Genomic DNA, 27,350 nt, shown 5'->3' with positions numbered 1-27,350 from the left:
CAGGCAGAGAGAGAAAGCTACCAGCAGTGCGTGTTAGGAAGTAGCTGAGACCAGAAGCAAAGGGCTTTCAGAAACAAGGGTGTTTTATGATTTTAGAGTCACTGAGCAAGAAAGCAGTGAGGCTCATGCTTGATTGAGGTGCTCAAGGAGAGTTAGAGAGTCGCCTGGCTGGGTGTTGGTGGAAGGACCCCAAGAAATTTCATACCTTGGAGAACAGCAGGAACACTGAGGAGAATCAAAGTGAATTCCTGTGAGCTGTGGCATATCTTGGTTTGGTCCCAGGATAAGTCAAAGAACCAGAATCACAGAATTGTTACAGCACAGAAAGAGGCCATTCAGCCTATTGTGCCTGCACCAGCTCTCAAAATGAGCGATTCACCTACTGCCATTCCCCTGCCTTCTCCCCATAACCCTGCACATTCTTCCTTTTCAGATAACAGTATAATTTCCTTTTCAATGCTTTGGTTGAACCTGCCTCCACCACACTCTCAAGCAGATATTTCTCATGTCGATTTTGCTTCTTTTCCCAATTAATTTAAATCTGTGCCCTCTTATTCTCGAATGGCAACAGTTTCTCTCCATCTACTCTGTCCAGACCCCTTATGATTTTGAATACCTCTATCAAATCTTCTCTCAACCTTCTCTTCTCTAAGGAAAACAGTTCCAACTTCTCCATTCTATCTTCATAACTGAAGTTCCTCATCCCTGGAAGCATTCTCATGAATCTTTCCTGCTGCACTCGTTCACATTCTTTCACATCTTTCCTAAAGTGCAGCACCCAGAGCTGAATGTACTCCAGCTGAGGCCGAGCTAATGTCTTATGTAAGTTCAATATAACTCCTTGCTCATGAATCTGTGTCTCTATTAATAAAGCCTAGGACACTGTATGCTTTATTAACCCCTCTCTCAACCTGTCCTGCCACATTCAATGACTCATACACATATACACCCAGCTCCCTCTGCTCCTGCACCCTCTTTAGAGTTACACCGTTTACTTTCTCCATGTTCTTTCCGGCAAAATGAAACGCTTTGCATTTCTCTGTATTAAACTTCATCTGCCACTTGTCCACCCATTCCACCAACTTGTCTATGTCCTTTTCAGGTTCTACACTATCCTTCTCACATTTCACAATGCTTCCATGTTTTGTATCATCTGCAAATTTTAAAATTGTGCCCTGTACACTAAGGTCTAGGTCATTAATATATATCAGGAAAAGCAAGGGTCCCAACACTGACCCATGGTGAACTCCACAACAAACTTTCTTCCAGCCTGAAAAGCATCCATTAATCACTATTCTCTGCTTCCTGTCGCTCAGCCAATTTTCTATCCATGTTTCTACTATCCCTTTTAATCCATGAGCTATAACTTTGCTCTCAATTCTGTTGTTCGGAACTGTTTAAAATACCTTTTGGGAATCCATGTACACCACATCAACAGCATTACCCTCATCAATCCTCTCTGTCACCTCTTCAAAAAACTCCATCAAGTTAGTTAAACACAATTTTTCAATAACAAATCTGGGCTGGCTTTCCTTAATTGACCTGAATATATCCATGTGACTATTAATTTTGTCCCAAATTATTGTTTCTAGAAGTTTCTTAAACACTAAAGTTAAACTGACTAGCCTGTAGTTGCTGGGCTTATCTTTACACCCTTTTTTGAACAAGGTTTGGAATTCGCCAGTCCTCTGGCACCATCCCTGAATCTAAGGAAGAATGGAAAATTTGGCCAGTGCCTCCATAATTTCCACTCTCACTTCTCCCAGTGTCTTTGGATGCATAGCATCTGGTCCTGGTGGTTTATCAGCTTTAAGTACAGACAGCCTATCCAATACCTCCTCCTTATCAATTTTAAACACTTCTAGTGTATTAATTATCTCCTCTTTCTCCGTGGCCTGGGTAGCATTTTCTTCCTTGGTAAAGACAGATGCAAAGCATTTGTTTAATATCTCAGCCATGCCCCTTGCCTCCATGCGTAAATCCCCTTTTTGGTCCCTAATCATCCCTACTCCTCTTTTTACCAGTCTTTTACTATTTATATGCCTATAGAAGGCTTTTGGATTTCCTATTATGTTAGCTGCCTGTCTCTTATCATATTCTCTCTTTGATAATACAGAACTTGAGTATTGCTGAAAAAAGAGACAAGTCAAAGCTTTTCATTTTGCACTCATCAGGACACTTCACAAGAATACCAATATAAGGGGAAAACAACAACTTATACTATATGTGAAGACAGTGCTGATTGGTTGGCAAGTGGACTCTGATTGGGAGAGGCATTACCATAGAGAATGCATCAGTGATGGTGATTGACAGTTAACTGCCAAGCATTGTTCCAAATTTAAACCAGGCAACTTGACCCTGATTAGTCAAGGCATTGTCCTGAGGAATGAGTCAGCAAATGGTTGTCACTTATTTTGTTTAGCTGAAACAGGTGCAATATGTGTACATGTTCTTTCTGTCTGCAAAGAACAGGGTCCTGTGTATTAATATCTGTAGCTTCCAGTACAAATGTGCCATACTGTGAGCCCAACTGACAACCTTAAATTGGTCATCAGTGTAACTCTTAACACACTGAGGATTATTTCGCAAATGTTGTCCAATGGCGGAATCACATCTAATGTTGGACACTATGTTGGAAGGAACCCAAAAGTGCATAGATAGAGTAGATAGGAAGGAACTTTTCCCCTTGGTGGAAGGATCAATAACCAGGGGGCATGGATTTAAGTAGGGGTCAGGAGGTTTAGAGGGGATGTGAGGAAGAATTTTTTCACCCAGAGGGTGGTGGGAATCTGAAACTTACTGCCTGAAAGGGTGGTAAAGGCAGAAACCCTCATAACGTTTAAGAAGTATTTGGATGTGTACTTGCGATGCCATGGCATACAAGGCTATGGACCAAGTGCTGGAAAATGGGATTAGAATAGTTAGGTACTTGTTTGACCGGTGCAGACTTGATGGACCGAAGGGCCTTTTTCTGTGCTGTAGACCTCTATGACTCTATGACATGGTATCTCAAAAATTTAAGCAACTGGTGAAGCTGGATGTTTCATGCTACTACTATGCAGTAGCAACACGAGTGGTATTTGCCACTAACAGGATGCTGCTGTCAAGCCTATCACAGAAGTGATTAATTTGGTATATGAATTTCAGCCCCAGTGTGATGCTAGGTGTGTAGGCTGTATATCCCAAGGGCTCGTGGATCATATCAACAGCATATCCCAGACACTGTTCGCAAAGGGCAAAGCACAGACCATACCCAACCAGCACGTGCTTGCAAAACTCAAAACACAGTGTCCAATGGGTCCCACTCTTGTCACTAGGCAGGAACCAGTGTAACGTATTGGAACATGCTGTACCTTTAAATGTTACAATCTCCACAGGGACACACAGATCAATGGAATTCCTAACACCCATCCCCTTGGAAGAAAGAAAGTTTCACTAGAGTGAAAGTTTCTTTATAATGGCTTAAAGGGACTACAGTGGTTCAAGAAGGCAGCTCACCACCCCCTTTCAAGGGCAATTAGGGATGGGCAATAAATTCTGGCCTAGCCAGCAACTCCCACATCCCATGAATGAAGAAAAAATACGTTTCTTTACAAGAAGTACTTAACATCAAAAACTTCTAACAAATAGCTTATGACATGCTATACCGATAAGCGTTTAATTTTGTTTCACAAATACACGTCGTATTATACAATTCACAAAAGTATTAACAATAACAAAAGTCAATAGATGTAACAAGTAGGATTAGCAAGATTTAAACGTCACAGAATTATCATAATTCAACACTTGTGTTTCTTCTTGCTCTTATTCTTAGTCTTATTCTCAGTCTTAAACTTGGCAAAAAATGTTTTGCTCAAGTTCACAGCATAACTGTCATCCTCCTTGCTAAGTGCAAGTGCAATTCTATCTCTAAGATCATTGCTCTTTTCATGACGAAGTTATAATAGTTCATCAGTCTTGGTTTTTAATTCTGCATTCAACCAACTGTTCTAATTCATTAGCAATTCCTTTTCCTGTTCAAGACGATACTTCATAGGGACTCCAGATGCTTGAAGTTCATCAAGTTTTGACTGAACATCGACCTTTGTTGAATTTGCCTCAACATGTTTATCATTTAGGCGTTTCAAGTCCTCATTCAAGCATTTAATTTCCTGTGACCAGCACTCCAGTATCCACACCAGTTCTCATTTTTCACTAGCAAACTCATCTTTCGAGAATTGGTTTTCTACACTGATCAGTTTTTCCTTCAATTGCTTGTTATGAACAGCATGACACTAGGATGTTCTGAGGAACAAAGGGACCTTGGTGTGTGTGTCCATAGATTTCTGAAGGCAGAGGGGCATGTCAGTGGGGTGGTGAAAAAGTCATATGGGACACTTGCCTTTATCAATCGAGGCATAGATTACAAAGGTAGGGAGGTCATGTTGGAGTTGTATAGAACCTTAGTGAGGCCACAGCTGGAGTATTGTGTGCAGTTCTGATCGCCACATTATAGGAAGGATGTGATTGTACTGGAGGGGGTGCAAAGGAGATTCACCAGGATGTTGCCTGATGAAACATTTAAGTTATGAAGAGAGGTTGGATAGACTTGGGTTGTTCTCGTTGGAGCAGAGAAGACTGAGGGGCGACCTGATCGAGGTGTACAAGATTATGAGGGGCATGGACAGGGTGGATAGGGAGCAGCTGTTCCCCTTAGCTGAAGAGTCAGTCACAAGGGGACGTAAGTTCAAGGTGAGGGGCAGGAGGTTTAGGGGGATGTGAGGAAAAAACTTTTTACCCAGAGGGTGGTGACAGTCTGGAATGCACTGCCGGGGAGGGTGGTGGAGATGGGTTGCCTCACATCCTTTAAAAAGTACCTGCATGAGCACTTGGCACGTCATAACATTCAAAGCTTTGGGCCAAGTGCTGATAAATGGGATTAGGTAGGTAGGTCAGGTGTTTCTCACGTGTCGGTGCAGACTCGATAGGCCAAAGGGCCTCTTCTGCACTGTGTGATTCTGTGATTCTGTGATCAGTACTAAGCTTCTCTTGGTTGGCCAGAGTAATTTGTAGGAATTTGATAAGAACAGCATGATCAAGTGCCTGTTGCAATACAGTCATCGCCATGTTCCTGTCTCTGTTAGCCAAATCATTACCCAATAAACAATCTATCCCTTCCATAGGTAAGCTAGGAACAATTCCCACAGTAACAATTCCGTTTACAGATTCACTTCGTAAATTAACTTCACACAAGGGAATAGGTTTATAAAGTCCGTGAATATCTCCTACTAATACCTTTTCTTTCATCAACCTATCTGGAACACAAATTATATCATCAGCCACCGTCAATGACTTATCTGCCCCAGTGCCTCTCAAACTATTAATTGGTTTACTTATTTTGTTGGAGGAATTAAGGGAATACTTCTCCCTCTGAGATAAAACAGTTAGAACCTTCAGTAGCCTGAATTACTTGAGCAGTAGTCAAGGAGGAAGCCTCTTGACCATCCTGAGCCATATTCCTCTTTCTAGTGTGTTCTGAGGGAACATATTTCACCTGCACCACTGCAATGACTTTAGTATCCATTTCGTCTTCTGGTGCAGCCTTTTCTGAGGATTCTTTAAACGCTCTTACTACTGCCACTATATTAACTGTCACTTTCCAACAATGGGCTTTGATATGCTTGGTCTTATGGTAATTAAAGCATACCAGTTTATTTTCACCCCTTTTGTTATCTACACAAATATTGTTCTTAACTGTAGCTTCTTCTGCCTTCTCTGTAAAGTTAGACACTTTTCTGTTCCTCCAGTTTCCCTGTTGGTTTGCTGGTGGAGATCTATGTGATATTTCATACCAATCTGACAGAACTGTTGCTTTCCGTACGTTAGAAACCTTACCATCTTCCAAGTGTGATCTAATAGCTTTTGGGATGCTATTTTGAAATTCTTCTATTATCATTAGCTCCCTCAAAATTTTATATTAACTTTAGGGATCGAAACCCCACAGCATTTCTTTTTCTCTAGAAAATACTAGAAACCTCTCATTTGGTCTTTTCTTTAAAATCCAAAATTTCAACTGATGTGCCTCAGAGACAAGCTCATAACCATTAAGTTTTAACTATCTCATAATTTGATGATTGCTCTTCTGGGAGACTAGAATACACATCCACAGCCTTCCCAACCAAAACACTTTGCAAAATGAGAGTCCATATGTCCTTTTGCCACTTTCGTTATTTAGCTGCCTTTTCAACTGAGATAAAATATCTCTCAGCCCCGTCTTCAGTGAATTTAGGCAATAGGCAAAGATTCTTTATTGTATCAAAGCTCGGAATGGGACATGATTCCTCATCTGAACAACTAGGCTCTCTTTCAACCCGTAACCTAAGCTTTTCTCTAGCAGTTCATGCTGTCTGATTGCTTTCTCTCTGTGTAATGTGAGCTCAAGCTTTTGTATTTCCATTTCTTTTCCCACTTCAAGTTGCTTCATCTGCAACTGAATTCTAGCTTATTCAACTGAAGTGCTATCTGGATTCACTTTTGCTTCTTCCAATCCCAGATGCTGTGCTATTACCTCAATTATTTCTGCTTTCTTAGCCCTTGCTTTTAAGTCTAACTCTAACTTCTCTGCTAATACAATTAATCTATCCTTGGTTAATTGTTTCAAATCACTCAGGGATAAATCTTCCCTCTCAGAAAAATTGTAGCAACTGACAAAGCCATTTTGCTTTTCAATCAGATGCTAGAATTCACTGTGGAAATCTTATAAACCTAACTTTCAGCACATATCCGCACCTGCATTTGTCTATGGATCGAAGATTCTGCAAGAACCCCCAATTTAAGTTATGATCCTTGGCCAGGCCCGGGGACATGAGGGGAAACCTGGTTAGGGACCAGTGACATTTTGTTTAAAGTAGTTAAAGGTTGAGATTAAAGAAACCTGCTTTTGGAATAAAGCCACAAGATTCCATGGTTTTCGAACAAACAAAAATAATATTTACTATAGAAGTTTAGAAAGATAAAACAATTTACAAGATATATCTTATACTCTAATATTCAGAATCAACTTGCGGTACATGTAAATTAAGAGGCAAACTGTGGTCAAAGACACCATACTACAGAGTAAATGACAGATGCAACCAAGATACAGTCCTTTGATTTCTCAAGAACCCACCCAGACGCTAATCAACAAATTTCAATGAAACTTTGCCTTTCTCACAAGGGTTTACAATCTCCACCTTTGAAGATCCTGTCTTGGAATTCTCTCCAAAAGTAGCTACTGCTCCCAAAAGGGTACCTTCCTTTTCCCCAACGGCCCACAGTATGGAGACAATCTATTAACTGCAGCTATTTCTTTAATTTAACTTAACTGGAATCTCTGCCTGTGCCCCGTCTTATCTATGAGATTTCTTGGCTGGCTGCCCCAAAGCTGATTGCCTGACTAACTAAAATTGACTGACCCTTGAACTGCTCTTCAATGATACTTGAACTGCACTGGGGGACCAATCAAAACACTCCCAGAGGGTCCCAACCTTGTTACCAGGCAGGAACCAATGCAATAGCATTGGAAAATGCTGTACCCTTAAGTGTTACAATCTCCACAGGGACACAAAGGCACACACAGATCCATGGATTTCCTAACACTAGATATAAGTTTTTCTATTTATGTTATAGAAGTATATTAGTGTTATTGAAGTGTTTCAAAATACAAGCCAACATAGACTAAAGTTTGAAGTGAATCTAACAGTTTATGAGCATGCAAAGCGAAAGGTAGCAATCTTCATAACAATATAAAATGCTTGTATTTCTATAGCATCTTCTCAGGTTAAAATATCTCAAAGCATTTTGCATCTAAGTTTCAATGAGTGTTCTCCTTAAGCCATACATAGCATCCATTCTGCACCATCAATATTCCATACAAATAGCAATGAGATGAATGACCATTAATGTTTGAGTGTTTGTTAGTGGACTTCTCTCATCGTCTATCTTCCTTAAATAGATAGCTTCTCCTATGTACTCTTGATTTTACCTGTCCCACAGCTTTAATGTCATCCCTGCCATACCATTCAGGCTCGTAGACCTCATGTAATGACTCAGTGAGCTTTGTGGAGGCTTCCTGCATCCCTGAAGAAAATAAATAGATCAGACTGTCAGAACCTTTAAAGGTGTGCACTTACACCTTGATTTTGGACAGCAAAGCAAGCATTCCTGTTGACTACATTTTGTTTCAGTGTATTATTCAGATGCATTATTCCACCTTAAAGTCACAGAGAATAGAAATAACTGGAAGAAGGGGGGACTGCTGGGGGATGACCATCTTTCAAGAATCATAGTCCAAACAAAGAGTAAGGATTGAAACTTCGGTTATTTCAGGGTTTGGACTGTACAGGACAATTGTTGACCATAAGAACAGTATATGAAGGAGAAATGGAAGTTAATTCTGACATGATTAAACTGGTGAATGCAGCAATGGTATTGGAGGCCTGCAAGCTGGAGGCAAAATATATGTTCCTGCTGCTCAGGCAGCAGGAAATGAGGCACAGACCTATACCCACCAATACACATCCCTCCTGGGCACCTGCCAATATTATAGCCCATCCAATTTTCTAGTGAATGTTATAGCAGTCCAGATTAGGGCTTGTTCAGCAAGAACGTTTCTATTTAAATTAGACGATAATGCCAGTGAAGTCCTACGTTCTTCATCATTAGCAACTTGACAACTCTGGACTCCAACAGTAACGGTATACAACTGAACACTCATTATTGCTAAGGAGAGCATGTAACGACCTGGACAGTGAATTGAGGCACAATGGAGTGTCAATCCTATACTAGCAGATTTTTCCATTCTGTGCATCAGGAATTCTTTTCCCTACAAGATAACCTGTTCTGTTAAGGTGCTGGAGGTAGTGGTCACCTGCAGCAACAGACATTTCCTGCCCCACCCCAAGTGGTGAGTGCCCAAATGCAGGTGGGAATCCTACCAAAACCATTGCACTTACGCTGACTCTAATAAAGTCACAATTATTATTGCTGCTTATTGGGTTTTGCTGAGGGAAATAAGAGGATCCCCTTGGTGTAAATGACTGTCTAGCTTTTTTTATGGCAGGCTTTCTGCTTGGGTAATTTCAGAGTTCTGAATCACTTTTAACCTAACCAACCTGAATTTGCAGAAAAAAAAGTTGACTCCGTCAATATAAGAAAACAAAAATAACTTCCTCTAATTATGCCCTGAAAGTCACTTCATAGATATCACTTACTTCAGAAGTAACAATTTAGCTAAGAGTGACTATTCTGGAGGCCAAGGAGACCAGACATCAAGCCGGGCAGGCCAACAGCAACATGGTGCAGCGGGGAAGACGTTGCTACGCACATAGATGACACCATCATTCATGGAGATGACGCCATCAAGAGCCTCCCATCCACAAGCCCACAACTAAAAAATGCACCAGAATTACCTGTGTTGTGACTATAATGGCTTAATTTCAAGTGAAAACTGTTCTGAACAGCGACTAAATCAAAGTGTATTCCTGGTTAGTATTGCCTTTTGGACTCCTGTATATTGCGGAATTACTTTAGGCGGGTGCCTCTTAAAGGATTCTTCAGTCCCAACCTTAGTATACTGGATATAAAGGCTGCCGGTACCAAAAGGTGGACAAGTCAGCTAAAAACTGGACTGTGTGGTATAAAACCGGACAAATCACCATTCTAAAATTTTAGTACCTGGTAAAATTATCAGACCCATTGAGTAATATGAAGTAAAGTATTCTGCAGCTCTTTCCTTAAAAATCATTCTGAGACAACATTAAATCATTTGCGATGTTATTCTTGCAGATACAAGAGCTAGTTTTGTGGTACTGTGATTGAGCCTTTTAGTCAACAACTCCATTATTGCTGTATCATGTATACAGGATGGCAGAAAGTGAACTAGATGAACTGTGGTCTTGTTTTCATCCAGCAATTCCTATCTTTTTAAAGTAGATTAACAAAACTGCCACTCATGATAGTTTACCAAATAAACTTTTTTGAAGGATTACACAAAGGAAATTAGGTAACACCACTTCTACTTATAAATTAACATCAGCGCCTAATTTTCAAAGAGTTATGGAGACTCAGTGCCTTATCCAAAATGGCGCCAAGACCCCTGATCCGGAAGCCCTGCCCCCATTTCCAACAGAACTTATTTTTGCCAGGAAGGGGGAAAGGGGACGGGATGTGAATCACACATGTGGGAAACCCGAACAAAGCAGGGCAATCAGGACTCAGTGCTGAGCTCAAACAGACCCAATTTTTGCTGGAACACGGACTGTTTCCCGCATTGTGTGACTTATGATTTTTAAGAATAGGCATGAAGGAGCATAAAAGGTGGATAAGGTCTGTGGAACTGTCAAGCTGTTAGAGTTTATTTAAATCCCCGACTCTTTATTTAGAAAAACAAACAGCCTGCAGAATTTCTGAGTTGAAAAAAAATGGGCTTTTAATTTTAATAGCTGTTTGCTGACATAAGCCTGAGGATTATCAATATAGCATTACTGCTGCTTGATTGCTTCCACAACCTATCACAGTGGGGACCTGTAAATTGACGGGTTGATTGACAGCTCCAAGAGGTGATTAAGAGATTAGGTGCTTTTGGTATGGAGCTATGATGCAAATGTTTGTTTTTATAAGGGATTAAGAACTTGAAGGGATTTAAATGTATTGAATGGGATTTTATCAATATAAGTGTTAATGAAGTCTGTAACAGATATTTAGAACTTAGGGGTGGGTGGGGCATGAGTTGTTATGGATGGGGCATGGGGAGTGGGTGTGGGGGGGGGTAAGTGATTTGAGGGGTGAGGACTAGAAGGCCTAGCTATTTTTATTACAACTAGGACAAAGTCCCAGATCGCCCGGGTGGGCCTTTTAAACAGCCCGCGTCAGCACACGGCAGCCCCCTGAGCTGTTTCCAGGTACGACGAGCCCAACTTCAGCACATACCTGGCCTCTGTTTCTCCCAAGGTAGGTGTTCTGCGCCGGGAATTTTCCCAACTTTGCAGACTCATCTTGGGAGCAAAATTCCAGGCCCAGATCTGATTACATGAGTATTCATAGCCACTCAATTATTTCAAACTGATAAAAAATACATTCAGCAAGTGCACTCTCAACATTAACAAACAGTTAACAAACTCTTAACCAGATTTTTCTTTATGGTTTCATCCTTTGCACATGAATTGGAGAGAATCATCTTAATCTATTAATAATGCAGTTTTAGGGGAATTAACTAAAATGAACTGTTTATGAAATGCACCTTTTTCATTATGATTTTCAACATGAGGCAGTATATGCTCTGATTTGACAACATATGGGATTTGTGCTTCTACTCCCTGGCAACAGCAACCTAGGCTCTTCTAAAGTGTTACAATTTTTTTTTCTCCCAAGCTTTGGAAACTAAAGGATGAATTTAACAAGTTTTGATGCCAAATCTTAGCTTCCTTTCTGTTTGAACAAAGCCATCTGAAGTCCTCCTATTTCTTGCACCTAATATTGAAGAATAGGCAGGGAAACAGGTCTGCAGTCTTTATAAGCAACCTTACAGGGAGCCAAGTGAGTGGGGATTGTGTGAAGTCTAAATGGGGCTATAACCTGGTGATGCTGATTCTCCAACCTATGATCCTGTTGAGTGAAAGTGCAGGAGCACTGAGAAACCATATATATAACTAATGGACTAGGCAGAACTGTGAAGATTTTAGCATTTTAGAAATGATAGATATCAGAACTGACCCACTAGGTAGGAAAGAATCACTGAAAAATCATGTGTCAAATTCCATGACCAGCACACAAATCATAAAACAAAATTGTGTTACAACCTTTCACTGCCGTTAGATAGCCCCGTAATTCCCTCTGTAGTCGACTGCCTTCAGCCTGAAACAAAGCACAAGAATTAAAAATTCTCCGGTCAATGAGCAATATATGGAAAGCATGGCAACTTAATATGATAATATACTCGGTTCACTAATTGAAGGAAAAGTGACTCGGTAATTATTCAAACAAATTGGATTGTTTGTCTGCACATCCTCCTAACCCCTGAAAAATTACCAACAGATCACCAGTGATCTTTTGCAAAATGAACTCTACCGCCCACTACCTTCTGAGAAGGTCAATAAAAATTAAAATTCTGGGGCAGAATTTTCAGGTTGGCAGGTGGGCGCGATCGGTGGGTCTGGGGGCAGCCAGGGTACGGTCCACCGACTGTGATCGGCCCCAACCGCGATTTCACGGTTAACGGCCAGCCAGCGTGAAGCACGGGCTGAAATGCTCAGCGCTGCCGGGGTGGGAGCGGGAGGAGAGCGGGCGCTGTCGTAAGCACGGGTGCAGGGGAGCACGGAATGAAAGCTCCCTGAAGGCAGAGAGCTGCCTCAGGGAGCTGAAGACTTCAAAATTATTAAATAAAGATTTTAAAATCAGAACAAAAATGTCTAAGGATCACAAACAGTCACCTGAACATTTACATTATAAAAATTCTGTCCATAGGTTTTTATATTTTTTTAGTTAATCACGGAAACCTCGTCCCGCCCTTGGATGAGGATTCATGAAAAATGCAAAGGCCGCCTGGCCAATTCGCCCGTCCGCCAGCTGTGAGGTTGGACGGACCACGAAAAATCGGGCACAACTATAACTTTAATGGGCTTAATTGCCCTCTTAATTGTCAGCGAGCGTGCTTCTGACTTTTGTGCATGCCCACTGACTGAAATATCGCGTGAGCGCAAGATGCCATCAGGGCGCTCACCCAACATCATCACGCGCTATTTTATGCTCGAGCAGGTCGGGTGCACACCCGCACGCTGACCTGAAAATTCTGCCCCAGGAATCTGTTTCAGATACAATCTCATACAAAATGTTGGAATCTCTAAACTGAAACTAAAATGCAAAGAAGCTATCAGACAAACACTGCAGACTTAGACAGCTCATCCTGCTCAAGATGGATTGTAATTAGTCACTCAAAAATAATGTAATAAATCTCCAAACTAGTTTTTCAGATCCAGCAGTACCAGTGAAGCTCATCTGAGGTGAATATTGAATAGTCTTGATGGCCTTTTTTGTTCTGCGCTTCATCCCTGCACACCTCAACCGTTGTTCCACCCTGGTCAAACACCAGGCCCTGGATTTTTGAGGAGTTGTGGAGACTCCACAGACATACCAAAATAGTAGACACGTCCTGGGTCCAGAAGTCTGGTTCCCATTTCCATCAGATTCCTTTTTCACTCATAGGGGAAAGGGGATGGGCCGTGACTCACACATAAGGGAAACCCAGCTCAGTAGGGCCATTTGAACTGACTGCTACTTTCAAATAGACCCTATTTTCGCTGTAGCAAGGGCCTTAATCTGCAGTGAAGGAGTTAGGTTTTTGAGTTATCATAAATGTTCTTGAAGGGAGGAGAAGGTCTGTAAAACTGTCAAGCTGTGAAATTCTTTAAATCACCAGCCCTCTCAAAATGAAAAAAACAGCCTGCTATTTTCTACAACCTATAACTATCCCAGTGGGGGTCCTAAGTTCAGTTTGACAGCTCAAGAGGTTATTAAAGGATTCACTGTCAGGGACTAAGACCTCGCCCTGTATATTTTTTAAATAAAATATATAGAGGTATGCTCATTGTTACTTCTAAAAATGTCAAACTGGACAAAGACCTAAAATGGCTGAATCCATGGCTGTCTGTGACCCTTGAACAAAAGGAGCTTTCCTAGCAGTATCTGCAAAACTCACACATTATTATCCCTGAAGTGCCAATAATGACACTTTGTGGGCTGCACAGACCAAATTCAAAGAGAGCTTTACAAAGGCCACCTACATTTCATAGCCCAGGCTGGCCAACAGGAGTCTGCTTGGCTGCTAAGACAAAAGACCCCACAACCTTTCTTTCAATTCTTAATGATTGATACATTCAACAATCTGGGGACCCAGACAAGGGATATACACTGTTTGTCAATGATAGTGTGAAGAGTGTGACATGGACCTCTGGTTTGTGGAACCAGTGATATTGCCTTGCTGTACCACACAGTCATAGTCTGCCATTTTACTATCTAACTAGCATCATCACAGACAAGGAGCTCTGGCCCAGGTTGGACACCTGGCCCCATCTACACTGCTTCGGCTGGAAAGCCTGTACCATCACCTACAAGATTGAAGCATCTCTGCATGCCTACCTCAACGTGTAAAGTCAACACCAAAGTGAATTATCCAGCATCGATTTTCAGCTCACTGACCTCCGTGATGGAGTGCCTCATTGCACTTTGATTATGGATCCCACGTGAAACAATATTTCGTTTCTCTGTGGTCTCTGCACAGTAAATCTTTTCTCTATCCCTCTTTTACTGTATGAATGCAAAGGAGGCAATGTTGCAACCCTCATCCCATGTTTTGAGCGTGTGCAAATAAACTAACCCTTTGAGCTCATCCTATCTTGAGTTTGCTGTGGGATTATTAATAGAAATTGAATCACACCAAAGCCAAAAGGTTGGGAAATACACCATCGCTTAAAAAAGGGAAGAAAATCAAAACACCTTTCTGTTTATGGACTGATGGTGAGAGGAGAAATTAATGCTGTTTAAATTAACCCCCCTCCTATCCATAACAACTGTCTTTGATGTGGGGTTATGAATACAAGTCCATTTGTTTTTATAAAGGATTAAATACTTGAGTGGGTTTAAAAGTTTTGAATGGGCTTTCATGAATGGGAGTGCTTTATTCTTTCATTGGGATATGGGATATTGCTGGCAAGGTGATTTATTGCCCATCACTAATTGCCCTTGAACTGATTGGCTTGCAAGGTCATTTCAGAGGAAAGTTAAGAGTTAACCACATTACTGTGGATCTGTGCCAGGATTTCTAGGATGGCGGAGTTTCCCTTCTAGCCATCTGAAGAGTCAGTGGAGAACACATCCCCATTGATACTGCCTGCCCCGCAGCCATTTAATGCTCCAACAGGCGTTAATTGGCTGGAGGCATGCTTCTGCCCCTCACTCGGGAGGAAGCCCGCCTCACAGAGCTGCCAACTAATCGTTTGGCCAGCAGCTCTCTAGTCCCTGCAGTGCCAGAAGGTGAAGTGCACAGCACTGGGACTGCAAGCATGCCCTGGAGCTTAAGTCCCGGGATTCCAGGACCAGGTAAGTTTTGGGGATCTCAGGGCAGGAAAGTGAGTTCAGGCCCAGCAGGGTGGTTGGGGTGGGAGCAATGGTGAGGGTGTGAGTGGAATGGTAGGGTGGGTGGGGGAAGGACCTGCAGGCTCCAGACCTCATTGGGGGAGGGGGCACTCAATGTCAAATGAGGCTGCTGATGGAGGCGCCCACCCACCCCCCATTTCCCGTCTGAGGCCTGAATCTGGTTTATTTTCAGACCTCCCCCATGCGTTGGAACTCCTCCCGCCAGCCTGAAAATTGAGGCTGGCAGAAACCGGTCCTTAAGTGGTCAATAATCAGCAACTTAAGGGCTTCAATTGGGGCAAGGGCAGGATGGCTGTCCTAGGCCTCGCACGTCCAAGTGTAAAATTGCAGAGAGATCGGTGTAAGTGGGAACACGGTGGGAAGGGTCTCCAAGAAATTTTACGGCCACCCAGCCAAACTAGGAAAGAGCTGGCAGAAAACATCAGTTGTTCCAATGAGTGCCTCTCAGCCCTGTAGCCTTTTATGAACTCCCCTACTTGAATGGTGATGCCTGGTTCCCCGCCATACCAGACTAAACTTCAAAAGTACTTCATTGAGTATAAAGCGCAAAGGAACATTCTGAGATCATGAAACGTGCTGTAAAAATGCAAGTTTTTTCTACAGGCCACCCTTTCTACCACTATTCCTACCGTTATTCAGCTACTGCTAAAAAGTCCCATGGTGTAAAATAAACCCCTCTACAATGGTCACGTCCTATTTTTCAAGATGCGATGAAACAATCATCCCTGCCCACTGAGAAGATAATCGGAATGATATATTACCATTCGCTAATCTGTTCAGTTGTTGGAGATGGAATGCTCCATTGCTGTTGGACAGTGTGTACACAGTCTGAAATGGAGCATTCCACTGTCCTTAGCCAGCTAACCAATCAGATGGGTCAACATGGAACATTCCACTCACATAAAGCACTCCATTCATTGTTCCAAAAAAATGGGTTGCACCAGGATGGATGGTTTTATTGGTTAGTGGAGGCTAGGAGTGGGGCCCAAAAACAGAGGGCGGAATTGTCCCAAATTTGCACTAAGTGTGGTAGCAGACAGGTAAAACAACGTTTTACTCGCCGACCCCAATAGCGGGTCTTCACGCTGTATCATCCAAAATCCGCCACATTATTTATGCATTCCTAGGAAAGACGCCATTTCCATGGTGGCAGGATCTCAATTGCCCACCCGTCATCACCTCACTGCTTCAGCTGGGCGCCATATTTAAAGTCCAACCGCGCGTACACACCTCAGTGCCTCCAGACCACCACTGCTGCAGGGAAGATGTCCACCAAAGGCAAAAAGACTGCAGCCCCCAGGTTCGGCGACGCGTCACTGGAACACCTTTTCAATGCTATGGAGTCCCGATGGGATGTCCTCTACTCCCGCTCTGGCCACAGGAAGGGCAGCGGCGTGACCAATCAGCCTGGGGAGGTGGTGGCAGCGGTGGTCAGCGCCAATGCCCTTCAAAAGAGGACAGACGCCCATTGCCGCAAGAGGATGAATGATCTCCTCTGTTCTCTCTAAGTCACTCTTCTCATCACTCTCAACTCACACACTCACAAACCCATCTCACATCCACAGGGCCCTCACTCACTGTCAGTTCAATGGGTGTCACCCTTCACTGACTCACACGCGCCGTCATTGTCCTCATCCTGTCCATGGGAACACTCACCACCCGCACATGCCAGGCATACTTATCATCTGGCCTGGCAGGCATCCTGCTCACACTCTCCCCATCTCTATTTATGCAGGACAGGCTGGCACACAACAAAAAGGAGAGGTCGCAGACTGGTGGAGGAATGCCTGAAATCAAGGTCCTCACGGACTTTGAAATCAGAGCCATCCAGCTGGTCGGCGACAATCTAGGCTAATCTGTGCTGACAGTGAGGTTGGCGCTGCTCTACCAAGTGAGGGTCCAGCAGTGCAACATCCATCAGACAACCATGCTGTGAGTGATGTTGCCTGTTTCACATGCCCCTGCCATGCACTAATTATCTCCCCTTGCACATCTGGGAAACAGCTGACATAGTCCATGATCCAGGGCCTTCAATAAAGCCCCGAAGAATCTGGAGGCACCCCCCTTGAAATCCCGTCACAGCGCTCACCCACACACTCCACCAGCGCAGAGACACACACCTCAGTGGGACCTAGCTTTAGAGTAGCCTCGGGATCACAATCTGGTGAGCACATCGCACTTTCTGATCCACAGCAGGTGGCGGCAGGGACTTCCCAGGTGTCCAGCACTTGGAGGATTGCTGGAGGCCAGAACATTGCTGAGTCCGAGTCAGATAACAAACATCTGGACTCGGTCATGTCACAGTTGTCGGAGCAGCAAAGGCAAGCTAGGGAACATCAGGAAGGGATGTCCACTGCACTCCTCAGATTGCAAGGCACGATGGAGGAATCTGTCCACCTTCACTCTGAGGTGATAGCGCTGGCATGCCAATGCACCGAGGTCAACACTGGTAGGATGGCGGCTGCCATGGAGACCTTGGTCCAGGATATTGGTCCTGCAGTGCTGAGGCCCAATTAAATGCCCCTCTGCCACCAAATACGCCATAGAGGAGGGCACTAGATTCCACCCTGGGAGAACAGGAAACAATCATGTTGTATGGCAGAGGGAGGATCCTTCCAATTCCTCACTCTCTTGTATACTGAGAGTGCAAATCGGAAAGTTTAGCACTTTCTGCGCACGATTTTCCACTAATATTTGCAAAAGTCATGTGCTGCGTGTGTCTGACCTTCCAACACGTACTCCCAGCATGCAAGGCTTCTTGAAGGAGTGTGTGGTAGGAAAAAAGTCCTTTGGGTATTTTGCCATCAGGTGCTTGATGTTATTTTTGGCATCACACCCTGGTTGCATATTTATGGAACAGAGGTGTTTTTATATTGTTAAGTATCCTCATTGAAAGGGGATTTGGGTATGTGCTGTCAGAGGTTCCCAAGAGCCCCATGTGCTTTACCAACGTCAAAGAGCTTTCATTGAATATATCTATTCTGCTTTTAGTTTAAAAAGGGAAGCAGATAATTCTTTCTGTTCACTTTGAACATTGGCCACGTAACCAGTCAAAATAGTCGGATAAACAAATGGAATCCCAATCACACTACTTTCCTTAAAGACACCAATCAGATTGAAGGGCAAATTTCTGATCATCTCATTGCTACAGTCATCCAGCAAACATAAAAGTCTCTCCACATGATGTGCACATGGCTGTAATGGCCTGCCTACAGAGTCTGAAATTCCTGACACATTACTGCTACAAACGTTCAGGTAGTTATTGTAGGATGATTAATCTATGTTAGAGCAGTTACTTATCCACTTTCCTGTCCTACTGAGATGAACCACATTTTCTGATCCATTTGTCATGTCTCTGGCGAAAATGACTACATCCCTCCTTAGTGTCCTTTTCATAAAAGGGGTTCACCACAGTCACCAGCCTCCATTAATATCGCAAATGGCTCCCTTCATTAGTATGTGAGATTTCATATGGGGTGTAACTAAGATAGAATTCTCGCCATTTAGGGATTTGGTCCAGGACTACCTATGAATGTAAATAGCATTTGCAGAGGTGTCTCCTTACTTGTCCCCTCAACCTCACTTGTTACAGTTTGATGTAGATGATGCCCTAAACCCAGGTAACATAGGGAGGGTAGAATCTATGTTCCTGATCGTGCCTGGTGTTACTGTGACATCTACAAATACCTCAGCAATCAAACCCGGAGGCAAAAAGCCGATCTTATTCAGATAGGAATAACTTTGTGCAGCCAAAGCCAATTGGATGCTGCCTTGCCCTTCTAAGGCAACTACTAAAGTTGGAACATGGATCAGGAAGGCTGAAAAGCAGTTGGCTTAGAAATGCAGATAACTAAGTAAAAAGAGCAAGCTGCACATGGGCCAGGACTTTTACCTTGTCAGGCAGGCATGGCAGGTGGGCTCGGGAGCAGCCGCACAATGGTCAGCTGCACGCAATCGGACCCTGACTGTGATTTCATGCTGGCTGGCCAATTAACGGCCAACCAGCGTGAAACATGCTCTAATAACCTCTGCGCTACTGGGGTGGGGGAGGGAGGAGCGCCAGCGCTGAAGAATGTGCATGCACGGGGGTGCGCTCAGTGAAAGCTGCCTGAGGGCACAGGGCTGCCTCAGGGAGCTGAAGATTTTTAACATTAAAAATAAAGATTTCAAAAGGAAGGAAAACATGTCCCCTCATGTGACTCTATCACATGAGCAGGGACATATTAAGAATGAATTTTAAAAATTTTAATTGATTTTTTAATCACTGTTCGAAACCTCATCCCGCCCGTGGATGAGGTTTCGCAAAAAATGCGAAGGTCGCTTGGCCTATTCGCCCGCCCGCCAACCGTAAGGTTGGACAGGGAGGGAAAATTTCACTTTAATTAATTGATTAATGAGTATAATAGCCCTCTTAACTGTCGGCAGGCGTGCTGCTGACTCCCATGTGCGCCTGCCGACCGAAATATCGCGCGAGTGCACGTTGACGTCGGGACGCTCGCCTGATGTCATCACGCGCTATTTCACGCTCATGCATGTCGGGGGCCCACCTGCACGCCAAGCTGAAAATCCTGCCCCTAGAGTGAGTGGCTGCCCGAAGCAGACTTCAATGGCAAAAGATGTTAGAAGATCGAATGCCCACTTGTAATTCAGGGCATGCTGGGGCTGGGTGAGACTGAAGCTCGCATCATGGTACTGTGCGAGGCCTGGGGAGATCTCAACTCCCAGACAAATACGCCAGGAATCTGGTGGCCAGCAGGTGGGACTTCAGGTTGCAGGAGGCTGTTCACTGAGTATCGAAGGGAACAGTTCCCAACACGAAGGTCAACGGTTTAGTTGGAGGAGGTGAAAAGCGGTGGTGGGGGGCAGTGCGATTGCAGTCCAGGAAGGAGGGAAATGCTGATGCAGACAGGGGATGTCTAAGCTTTCCTTCTGCAGCACAGAGGAGCAATTTTTCTCCTTCTAGCCCACAGAGAAATGAAAAAAAAAACTTGCAGTGTCTTTTCTGGCCTAATCTTGTTCCCCACATGGGCCAGAATCTTCGGGTTGGCGAGCGGGGGAAGGGCCCGCTCGCCGACGCATAAAGTGACGCGTGGTGACATTGGGTGTGCGTCCCAACATCACCGCGCTTCATTCAGATCTTGAGTTCGGCGGGCGCACACCAGAGCTGGCTGCACGCCCGCTGAACTGTCAAAGGCCTATTAAGGCCATTTAAATATCAATTAAACCAATAAACTGAGCTGCCCATCCAACCTTAAGGTTGGTGGGCAGGCGAAGAGCCCAGGCGGCCTTTGCATTTATCATGGAACCTCATCCATGGGCAGGATGAGGTTTCATGAAGGTTTTTAAAGTTCAATAAAAATTTTTAATGAAATTCATTGACATGTCCCAGCTCATGTGGCACTGTCACATGAGGGGACATGTCTTAAAAATTTTTTTTTTTCTTTATTAAAATTTTCAAATATCAAACTAATCTCCCTGAGGCAGCGATAAAAACAAAAAATTACTGCGGATGCTGGAAATCCAAAACAAAAACAGAATTACCTGGAAAAACTCAGCAGGTCTGGCAGCATCGGCAGAGAAGAAAAGAGTTGACGTTTCGAGTCCTCATGACCCTTCGGCAGAACTGAGTAAAATTAGGAGAGGGGTGAAATATAAGCTGGTTTAAGGTTGGGGGGGGCGCGGAGAGAAGTTGGGGGTGTTGGTTGTAGGGACAAGCAAGCAGTGATAGGAGCAGATAATCAAAAGATGTCACAGACAAAAGGAACAAAGAGGTGTTGAAGGTGGTGATATTATCTAAGAAAATGTGCTAATTAAGAATGGATGGCAGGACACTCAAGGTACAGCTCTAGTGGGGGTCAAATCCACAAACAGAACTGTCCCGGCAGACCGATCGTGTCAGCCTGTTCCTGCCCCATGGAACTCATTTCACGTTATCTTGACTCCCTTCTCTCTCCCCTTGTCCAGTCCCTTCCCACCTACATCCGTGATTCCACTGACACCTTACATCACATCAACAATTTCCAGTTCCCTGGCCCCAACCGCTTCCTCTTCACCATGGACGTCCAATCCCTCTACACCTCCATCCCCCACCAGGATGGTCTGAGGGCCCTTAGCTTCTTCCTTGAACAGAGGCCCGAACAATCCCCATCCACCACTACTCTCCTCCGCCTGGCTGAACTTGTTCTCACACTGAACAATTTCTCCTTTAACTCCTCTCACTTCCTCCAAATAAAAGGTGTGGCTATGGGTACCCGCATGGGCCCCAGCTATGCCTGTCTCTTTATGGGGTATGTGGAACATTCCTTGTTCCAGTCCTACTCCAGCCCCCTCCCACAACTCTTTCTCCGGTACATCGCTTCATGCTCTCGTCGGGACCTGGAAAAATTTATTAATTTTGCTTCCAACCTCCACCCCTCCATCATTTTCACATGGTCCATCTCTGACACTTCCCTTCCCTTCCTTGACCTCTCTGTCTCAATTTCTGATGATAGACTGTCCACCAATATCCATTACAAGCCTACCGACTCCCACAGCTACCTCGACTACAGCTCCTCACACCCCGCTTCCTGTAAGGACTCCATCCCATTCTCCCAGTTCCTTCGCCTCCGTCGCATCTGTTCTGATGATGCTACCTTCAAAAACAGTTCCTCTGACATGTCCTCCTTCTTCCTTAACCGAGGTTTTCCATCCATGGTAGTTGACAGGGCCCTCAACCGTGTCTAGCCCATCTCCCGCACATCCGCCCTCACGCCTTCTCCTCCCTCCCAGAAACATGATAGGGTCCCCCTTGTCCTCACTTATCACCCCACCAGCCTCCGCATTCAAAGGATCATCCTCCGCCATTTCCGCCAACTCCAGCATGATGCCACCACCAAACACATCTTCCCTTCACCCCCCCTGGCGGCATTCCGTAGGGATCGTTCCCTCCGGGACACCCTGGTCCACTCCTCCATCACCCCCTACTCCTCAACCCCCACTTATGGCACCTCCCCATGCCCACGCAGAAGATGCAACACCTGCCCCTTCACTTCCTCTCTCCTCACCGTCCAAGGGCCCAAACACTCCTTTCAAGTGAAGCAGCATTTCACTTGCATTTCCCCTAACTTAGTCTACTGCATTCGTTGCTCCCAATGCGGTCTTCTCTACATTGGAGAGACCAAACGCAAACTGGGCGACCGCTTTGCAGAACACCTGCGGTCTGTCCGCAAGAAAGACCCAAACCTCCCTGTCGCTTGCCATTTTAACACGCCACCCTGCTCTCTTGCCCACATGTCTGTCCTTGGCTTGCTGCATTGTTCCAGTGAAGCCCAACGCAAGCTGGAGGAACAGCACCTCATCTTCTGACTAGGCACTTTACAGCCTTCTGGGCTGAATATTGAACTCAACAACTTTAGATCTTAAACTCCCTCCCCCATCCCCACCCCCTTCCCGTTTCTTCCCCCTCCCTTTTGTTTTTTCTAATAATTTATATAGATTTTTCTTTTCCCACCTATTTCCATTATTTTTAAACCTATAACTGTAATATCCTGTCAGTCTTTCCACCCCACCCCCACTAGAGCTGTACCTTGAGTGTCCTGCCATCCATTCTTAATTAGCACATTTTCTTAGATAATATCACCACCTTCAACACCTCTTTGTTCCTTTTGTCTGTGACATCTTTTGATTATCTGCTCCTATCACTGCTTGCTTGTCCCTACAACCAACCCCCGCAACTTCTCTCCCCCCACCCCACCACCCCCAACCTTAAACCAGCTTATATTTCACCCCTCTCCTAACTTCACTCAGTTCTGCTGAAGGGTCATGAGGACTCGAAACGTCAACTCTTTTCTTCTCCGCCGATGCTGCCAGACCTGCTGAGTTTTTCCAGGTAATTCTGTTTTTGCTCCCTGAGGCAGCTCTGTGCCTCAAGGAGATTTCTGCGCTCTTTCATGCACGTGCGCTAAAGAGCGCAGGCCCTGACTCAGCCTACTGCCCCCGCCCACACTGGAAGCACTCAGCGCTTCCGGGTGCGCATCACGCTAGGCGGGCCTTAATTGGTCCACCCACGTAAAATGGTGGCACACAGCCGATCGCGGGTGGCGATCAGTTACATGCCTGCCCACCCGCGCCCGCTCCCGCCCAGCCCCCCGACGGGGAGAAAACTCTCACCATGGTGTCCCTGATACTGTTTGGGATTTAAGTGATTGGAAGTTAAACTTGTTCCCTACATATGTCACAGGGCCCTGAATTTTACATATGAGTCCCTTGGTGTCTGCAGTGAAGGCCTCTGACACCTCCTGAAACCCAGGGTGGGAGTATAAGGTGAATGGAAGGGTCAGTACTCTGCCCCTATTTTAATCCCCATATGCCCCATTCTGATTGGGCATGGGTGGTTAGGATTGGGCCTTTATTTTGTTCACGTAGGAATATGGTTGAATGATGATGAACTCGACTTGTTTCCTCAAGTCATGGAAAGGTGTGTGGTGCAGACAGAATAAAAGAGAAATAGAAAATAACTTGCAAGAAGGAGGGCATAATAAAAAATAAACCCTGCCAAAATTCCTCAAGCTTCATTTGTACCAAATATGGTTGAAATGCATTCACTCCATCATTCACATAAATTATTGCAACACTGCATTTAGCAACACAGCTAGTTTCATTTGTTAATCATTATTTATAGCTTGTTTCCTTTCAACCATTAATGATTTTTGAAAGCTTTGTTTCACTTTATTTCAAACAAGATGTTAATCAAGTATAATACATTAATATATTTCTGTACAGAAGATGGATGTGTACATTAATACCACTTAGTAATTACGTATTACAGTTTAACCATTATAGGATAGTCATCACATTCAAAGATCTAATAATCACTGCTTTAACTGGATGTGGTTTCTTCTGATCAATTTACACTTATAATGCAGGGGTATTTGTTGATACGATCAGTGAGTAACAAACTAGAAAATATTGTGGAATTTCAAAATAAGTGGCTTATATTTACTTGCTATTGTTAGCACACAACCTACAGCTGCCAATCATAATAAATATAAAGTTACACTGATAATAATGGAAGTTCCATGTGCTCAATTTCTACAGGTAAATTTTGGGAGATCGTTTGCACCTTCACAGCTAGTGCATGCCATAGAATACCACTGGTAGCATAATGAGTCATATTCTGGGTGAGGGACTTCAATGTCCATCACCAGTTGTGGCTCGAGAGCACCTCTACTGACTGAGCTGGCTGAGTCCTCAAGGACATATCCGCCAGAATGGGCCTGCGGCAGGTGGTGAGAAACTCAACACAAGGGAAAAATCTACTTGATCTCATCCTCACTAATGTACCTGTCGCAGATGCATCTGTACATGACAGTATTGACAGGAGTGACCAGCGTGCAGTATTTGTGGACACAAAGTCCCATCTTCACATGAAGATACCCTCGATCATGTTGTGTGGCATGACCATTGTGCATGAATAGATTCAGAACAGATCTAGTAGCTCAAAACAGGGCATCCATGAGGTGTGTGGGCCATTAGTAGCAGCAGAATTGTATTAAACCACAATCTGTAACCTCATGCCCTAGTATCCCATTACTATCAATCCAGGCGACCAACCCCGGTTCAATGAGGAGTGCATGCTAGGAGCAGCACCAGGCATATTTGAAAATGAGGTGCTAACCTGGTGGAGCAACAACACAGAACTATATGCATGTTCAACCATAGAAGCAGCGGACTGTAGATAGGACTAAGCTTTCCCACAACCAATGGATCAGATAAAAGCTCTGTAGTCTTGCCACGTCCAGTTCTGAATGTACTAAACAATTCAACAGATAACTGGAAGGGAAAGCACCACAATCAACCTTATCCTCAATGATGGGGGAACCCAGCACATCAATGAAAAAGACAAGGCTGAAGCATTTGCAATCACCTTCAGCTGTTAGTACCGAGCGGATCATTCATTTAGGCCTCCTCACAAGGTCCCCAGCATCCCAGATTCCAGTCTTCAGCTAAATTGATTCACACATGTGATATCAAGAAATTGCTAAGCTCATTGAATACAGGAAAGGCTATAGACCCTGACAACATCTCGGCCATAGTACTGAAGCTCTGTGCTCCAGAACTAGCCATGCCCCTAGCCAAGCTACTCCAGTACAACTACAATACTGGGATCTACCTGACAATGTGGAAAACTGTCTGGATATGTCCTGTCCACTAAAAGCAGGACAAATCCAAACCCATCAATTACCGCCCGGCAGTCATCTCTCAATCATTAGCAAAGGAAGGTGTCATTGACAGTTCTCTTAAGCCACACTTATTCATCAATAACCTGCTCACCAATGTTCAGTTTGGGTTCTGCCAGAATCACTACTCAGCTCCAGACCTCATCCAGACTGTGTTTGGTCTAAACAGGGACAAAAGAACTGAATTCCAGAGGTGAGGTGAGGGTGACTGCCCTTGACATCGAGATAGCATTTGACTGATATGGCATCAAGAAACCCCAGCCAAGCTGAAATCAATGGGAATCAGAGGGAAGATTCCCCACTGACTGGAGACATACTGGGCGGGATTTTACAGCCCCCCCCCCACGTCAGTTGTGTTTTCGCGGGCGGGGGGTGCACATAAAATATGTAGAGTGTCCAGCCCGTCTCCTGCCCGCCCACCCCCAACCTTTTACCCATAATACAGGATGTGGGCAAGGCGCCCACTGGCGCCCAAGTAAGTGGCAATTAAGGGCCTCAATCTGCCTCCACTGCCATAAAACGCTGAGCATTGAACCACAAACTGTAACCTCATGCCCTAGCATATCCCATTACAATCAATCCAGGGGACCAACCCTGGTTCAATGAGGAGTTTATGCTAGGAGCAGCACCAGGCATACTTGGAAATGAGGTGTTAACCTGGTGGAGCAACAACACCGAATTATATGCATGCTAATCCGTAGAAGTAGACAGGACTAAGCACTCCCACAACCAATGGTTGTGTGACGCTGGTGAGAGTAAGAAGGATGTTTTTGAAATGGCTTCTTTGAAAAAGTGGGAAAGAAGTGGGTGATCTAATCAATCAGGGAGGGGGGAGGGTTTGCCCTGTGCACATCGGGGACATCCCTCCCAAGATGTCACTCCTCTCCTTTATTCCTCCCCACCTGGCCTCTGAAATACAGAGCCCCCTATCCCCTCTGGGCTCTCCGATCCCTCCCAGCCCCCAAAGCCTGGGACTTATCTGCCTCCGGTTACCATGATGTTCTTCCTGGGTCCTACCTGCAGACCCAGCAGTGCCCACTACTGAGTTCTGGCGCTGCTGGGACTGCTAGAGCTGCCAGCCAGTCAGATTGATTCACTGTAAATGTCACAATACGAGGTATATAAGGTCGGTGAAACGCAGACACAGTTAGTCACATGAGGTGGTGTGCTGAAGGACACCTGGCTCAAAAAAGAGCAGGACTGGGTGCTAAATATTTCTGGATACAAGGCGTTCAGCAAAGATAGGAAACAAATCAAAGGAGGAGAAGTGGCAGTATTGATTAAGGAGAATATTACAGTGCTGGAGAGGCAGAGAGGATATCATGGAGGGGTCAAGGATAGAGACTCTTTATCTAGAGTTAAGAACCAATAGAGGTATCATTACACTAGTGGGCATATCAATAGTGGATAGGACATCAATAGTGATAATGATATAATGAAGCAAATGTTTAGGGAAATTACAGAGAGATGCAAGAACTATAGAGTAGTGATAATGGGGGAACTTCACATTATCCCATTATATGCTGGGATAACAATAATGTAAAGTGCAGAGAAGGACAAGAGATTCTGAAGTATGTTCAGGAGAATTTTACTGATCAGTACTTAACTGGAGGATGGCCAATTTCAGTGGGTTGAGAAAAGACCTGTCCCACCTAAATTGGGATCAAAGATTGAAAGACAAAACTGTAATCAAAAATGGATGGCATTTAGAGAGATGATTGTGGTGCAGTGAAGGTAATTCCCATTAGAGTTGAAAGTTAGGGCAACCAAAGCCAGAGTTCCCTAGATGACGAAAGAGATCAAGAGTACGTTGAAGCAGAAAAGGGTGCATAGGGCAAATGTCAGCTTGATAATACAAGTGAGAACCAGACTGAATGTAGAGAGTTCAGACGAGCAATAAAAAATGAAATAACAGGCAAGACGACTGTATGAGAAGAAACTGGTAACTAACATGAAAGGGAATAC

General features: G+C 44.3%; 1 protein-coding gene across 2 annotated transcripts in view; it reads right to left on the bottom strand.

The window, feature by feature from the left end:
- The window catches only part of amph (amphiphysin), a 286,781-nt gene that overhangs the window by 127,769 nt on the left and 131,662 nt on the right, over positions 1 to 27,350 (bottom strand). For both annotated transcript variants that reach the window (XM_078540157.1, XM_078540156.1), the window contains exons 3-4: positions 11,817 to 11,871; positions 8,003 to 8,097 (exon numbers count right to left, since the gene is read on the bottom strand). In XM_078540157.1, coding sequence (XP_078396283.1) covers positions 8,003 to 8,097; positions 11,817 to 11,871 — 150 coding nt within the window. The remainder of the gene's footprint in view (positions 1 to 8,002; positions 8,098 to 11,816; positions 11,872 to 27,350) is intronic.

The sequence above is a fragment of the Cetorhinus maximus genome, chromosome 4 (assembly GCF_964194155.1).
Source record: "Cetorhinus maximus chromosome 4, sCetMax3.hap1.1, whole genome shotgun sequence".
Taxonomy (NCBI): domain Eukaryota; kingdom Metazoa; phylum Chordata; class Chondrichthyes; order Lamniformes; family Cetorhinidae; genus Cetorhinus; species Cetorhinus maximus.
This window is presented reverse-complemented; position numbering and strand designations above follow the sequence as displayed.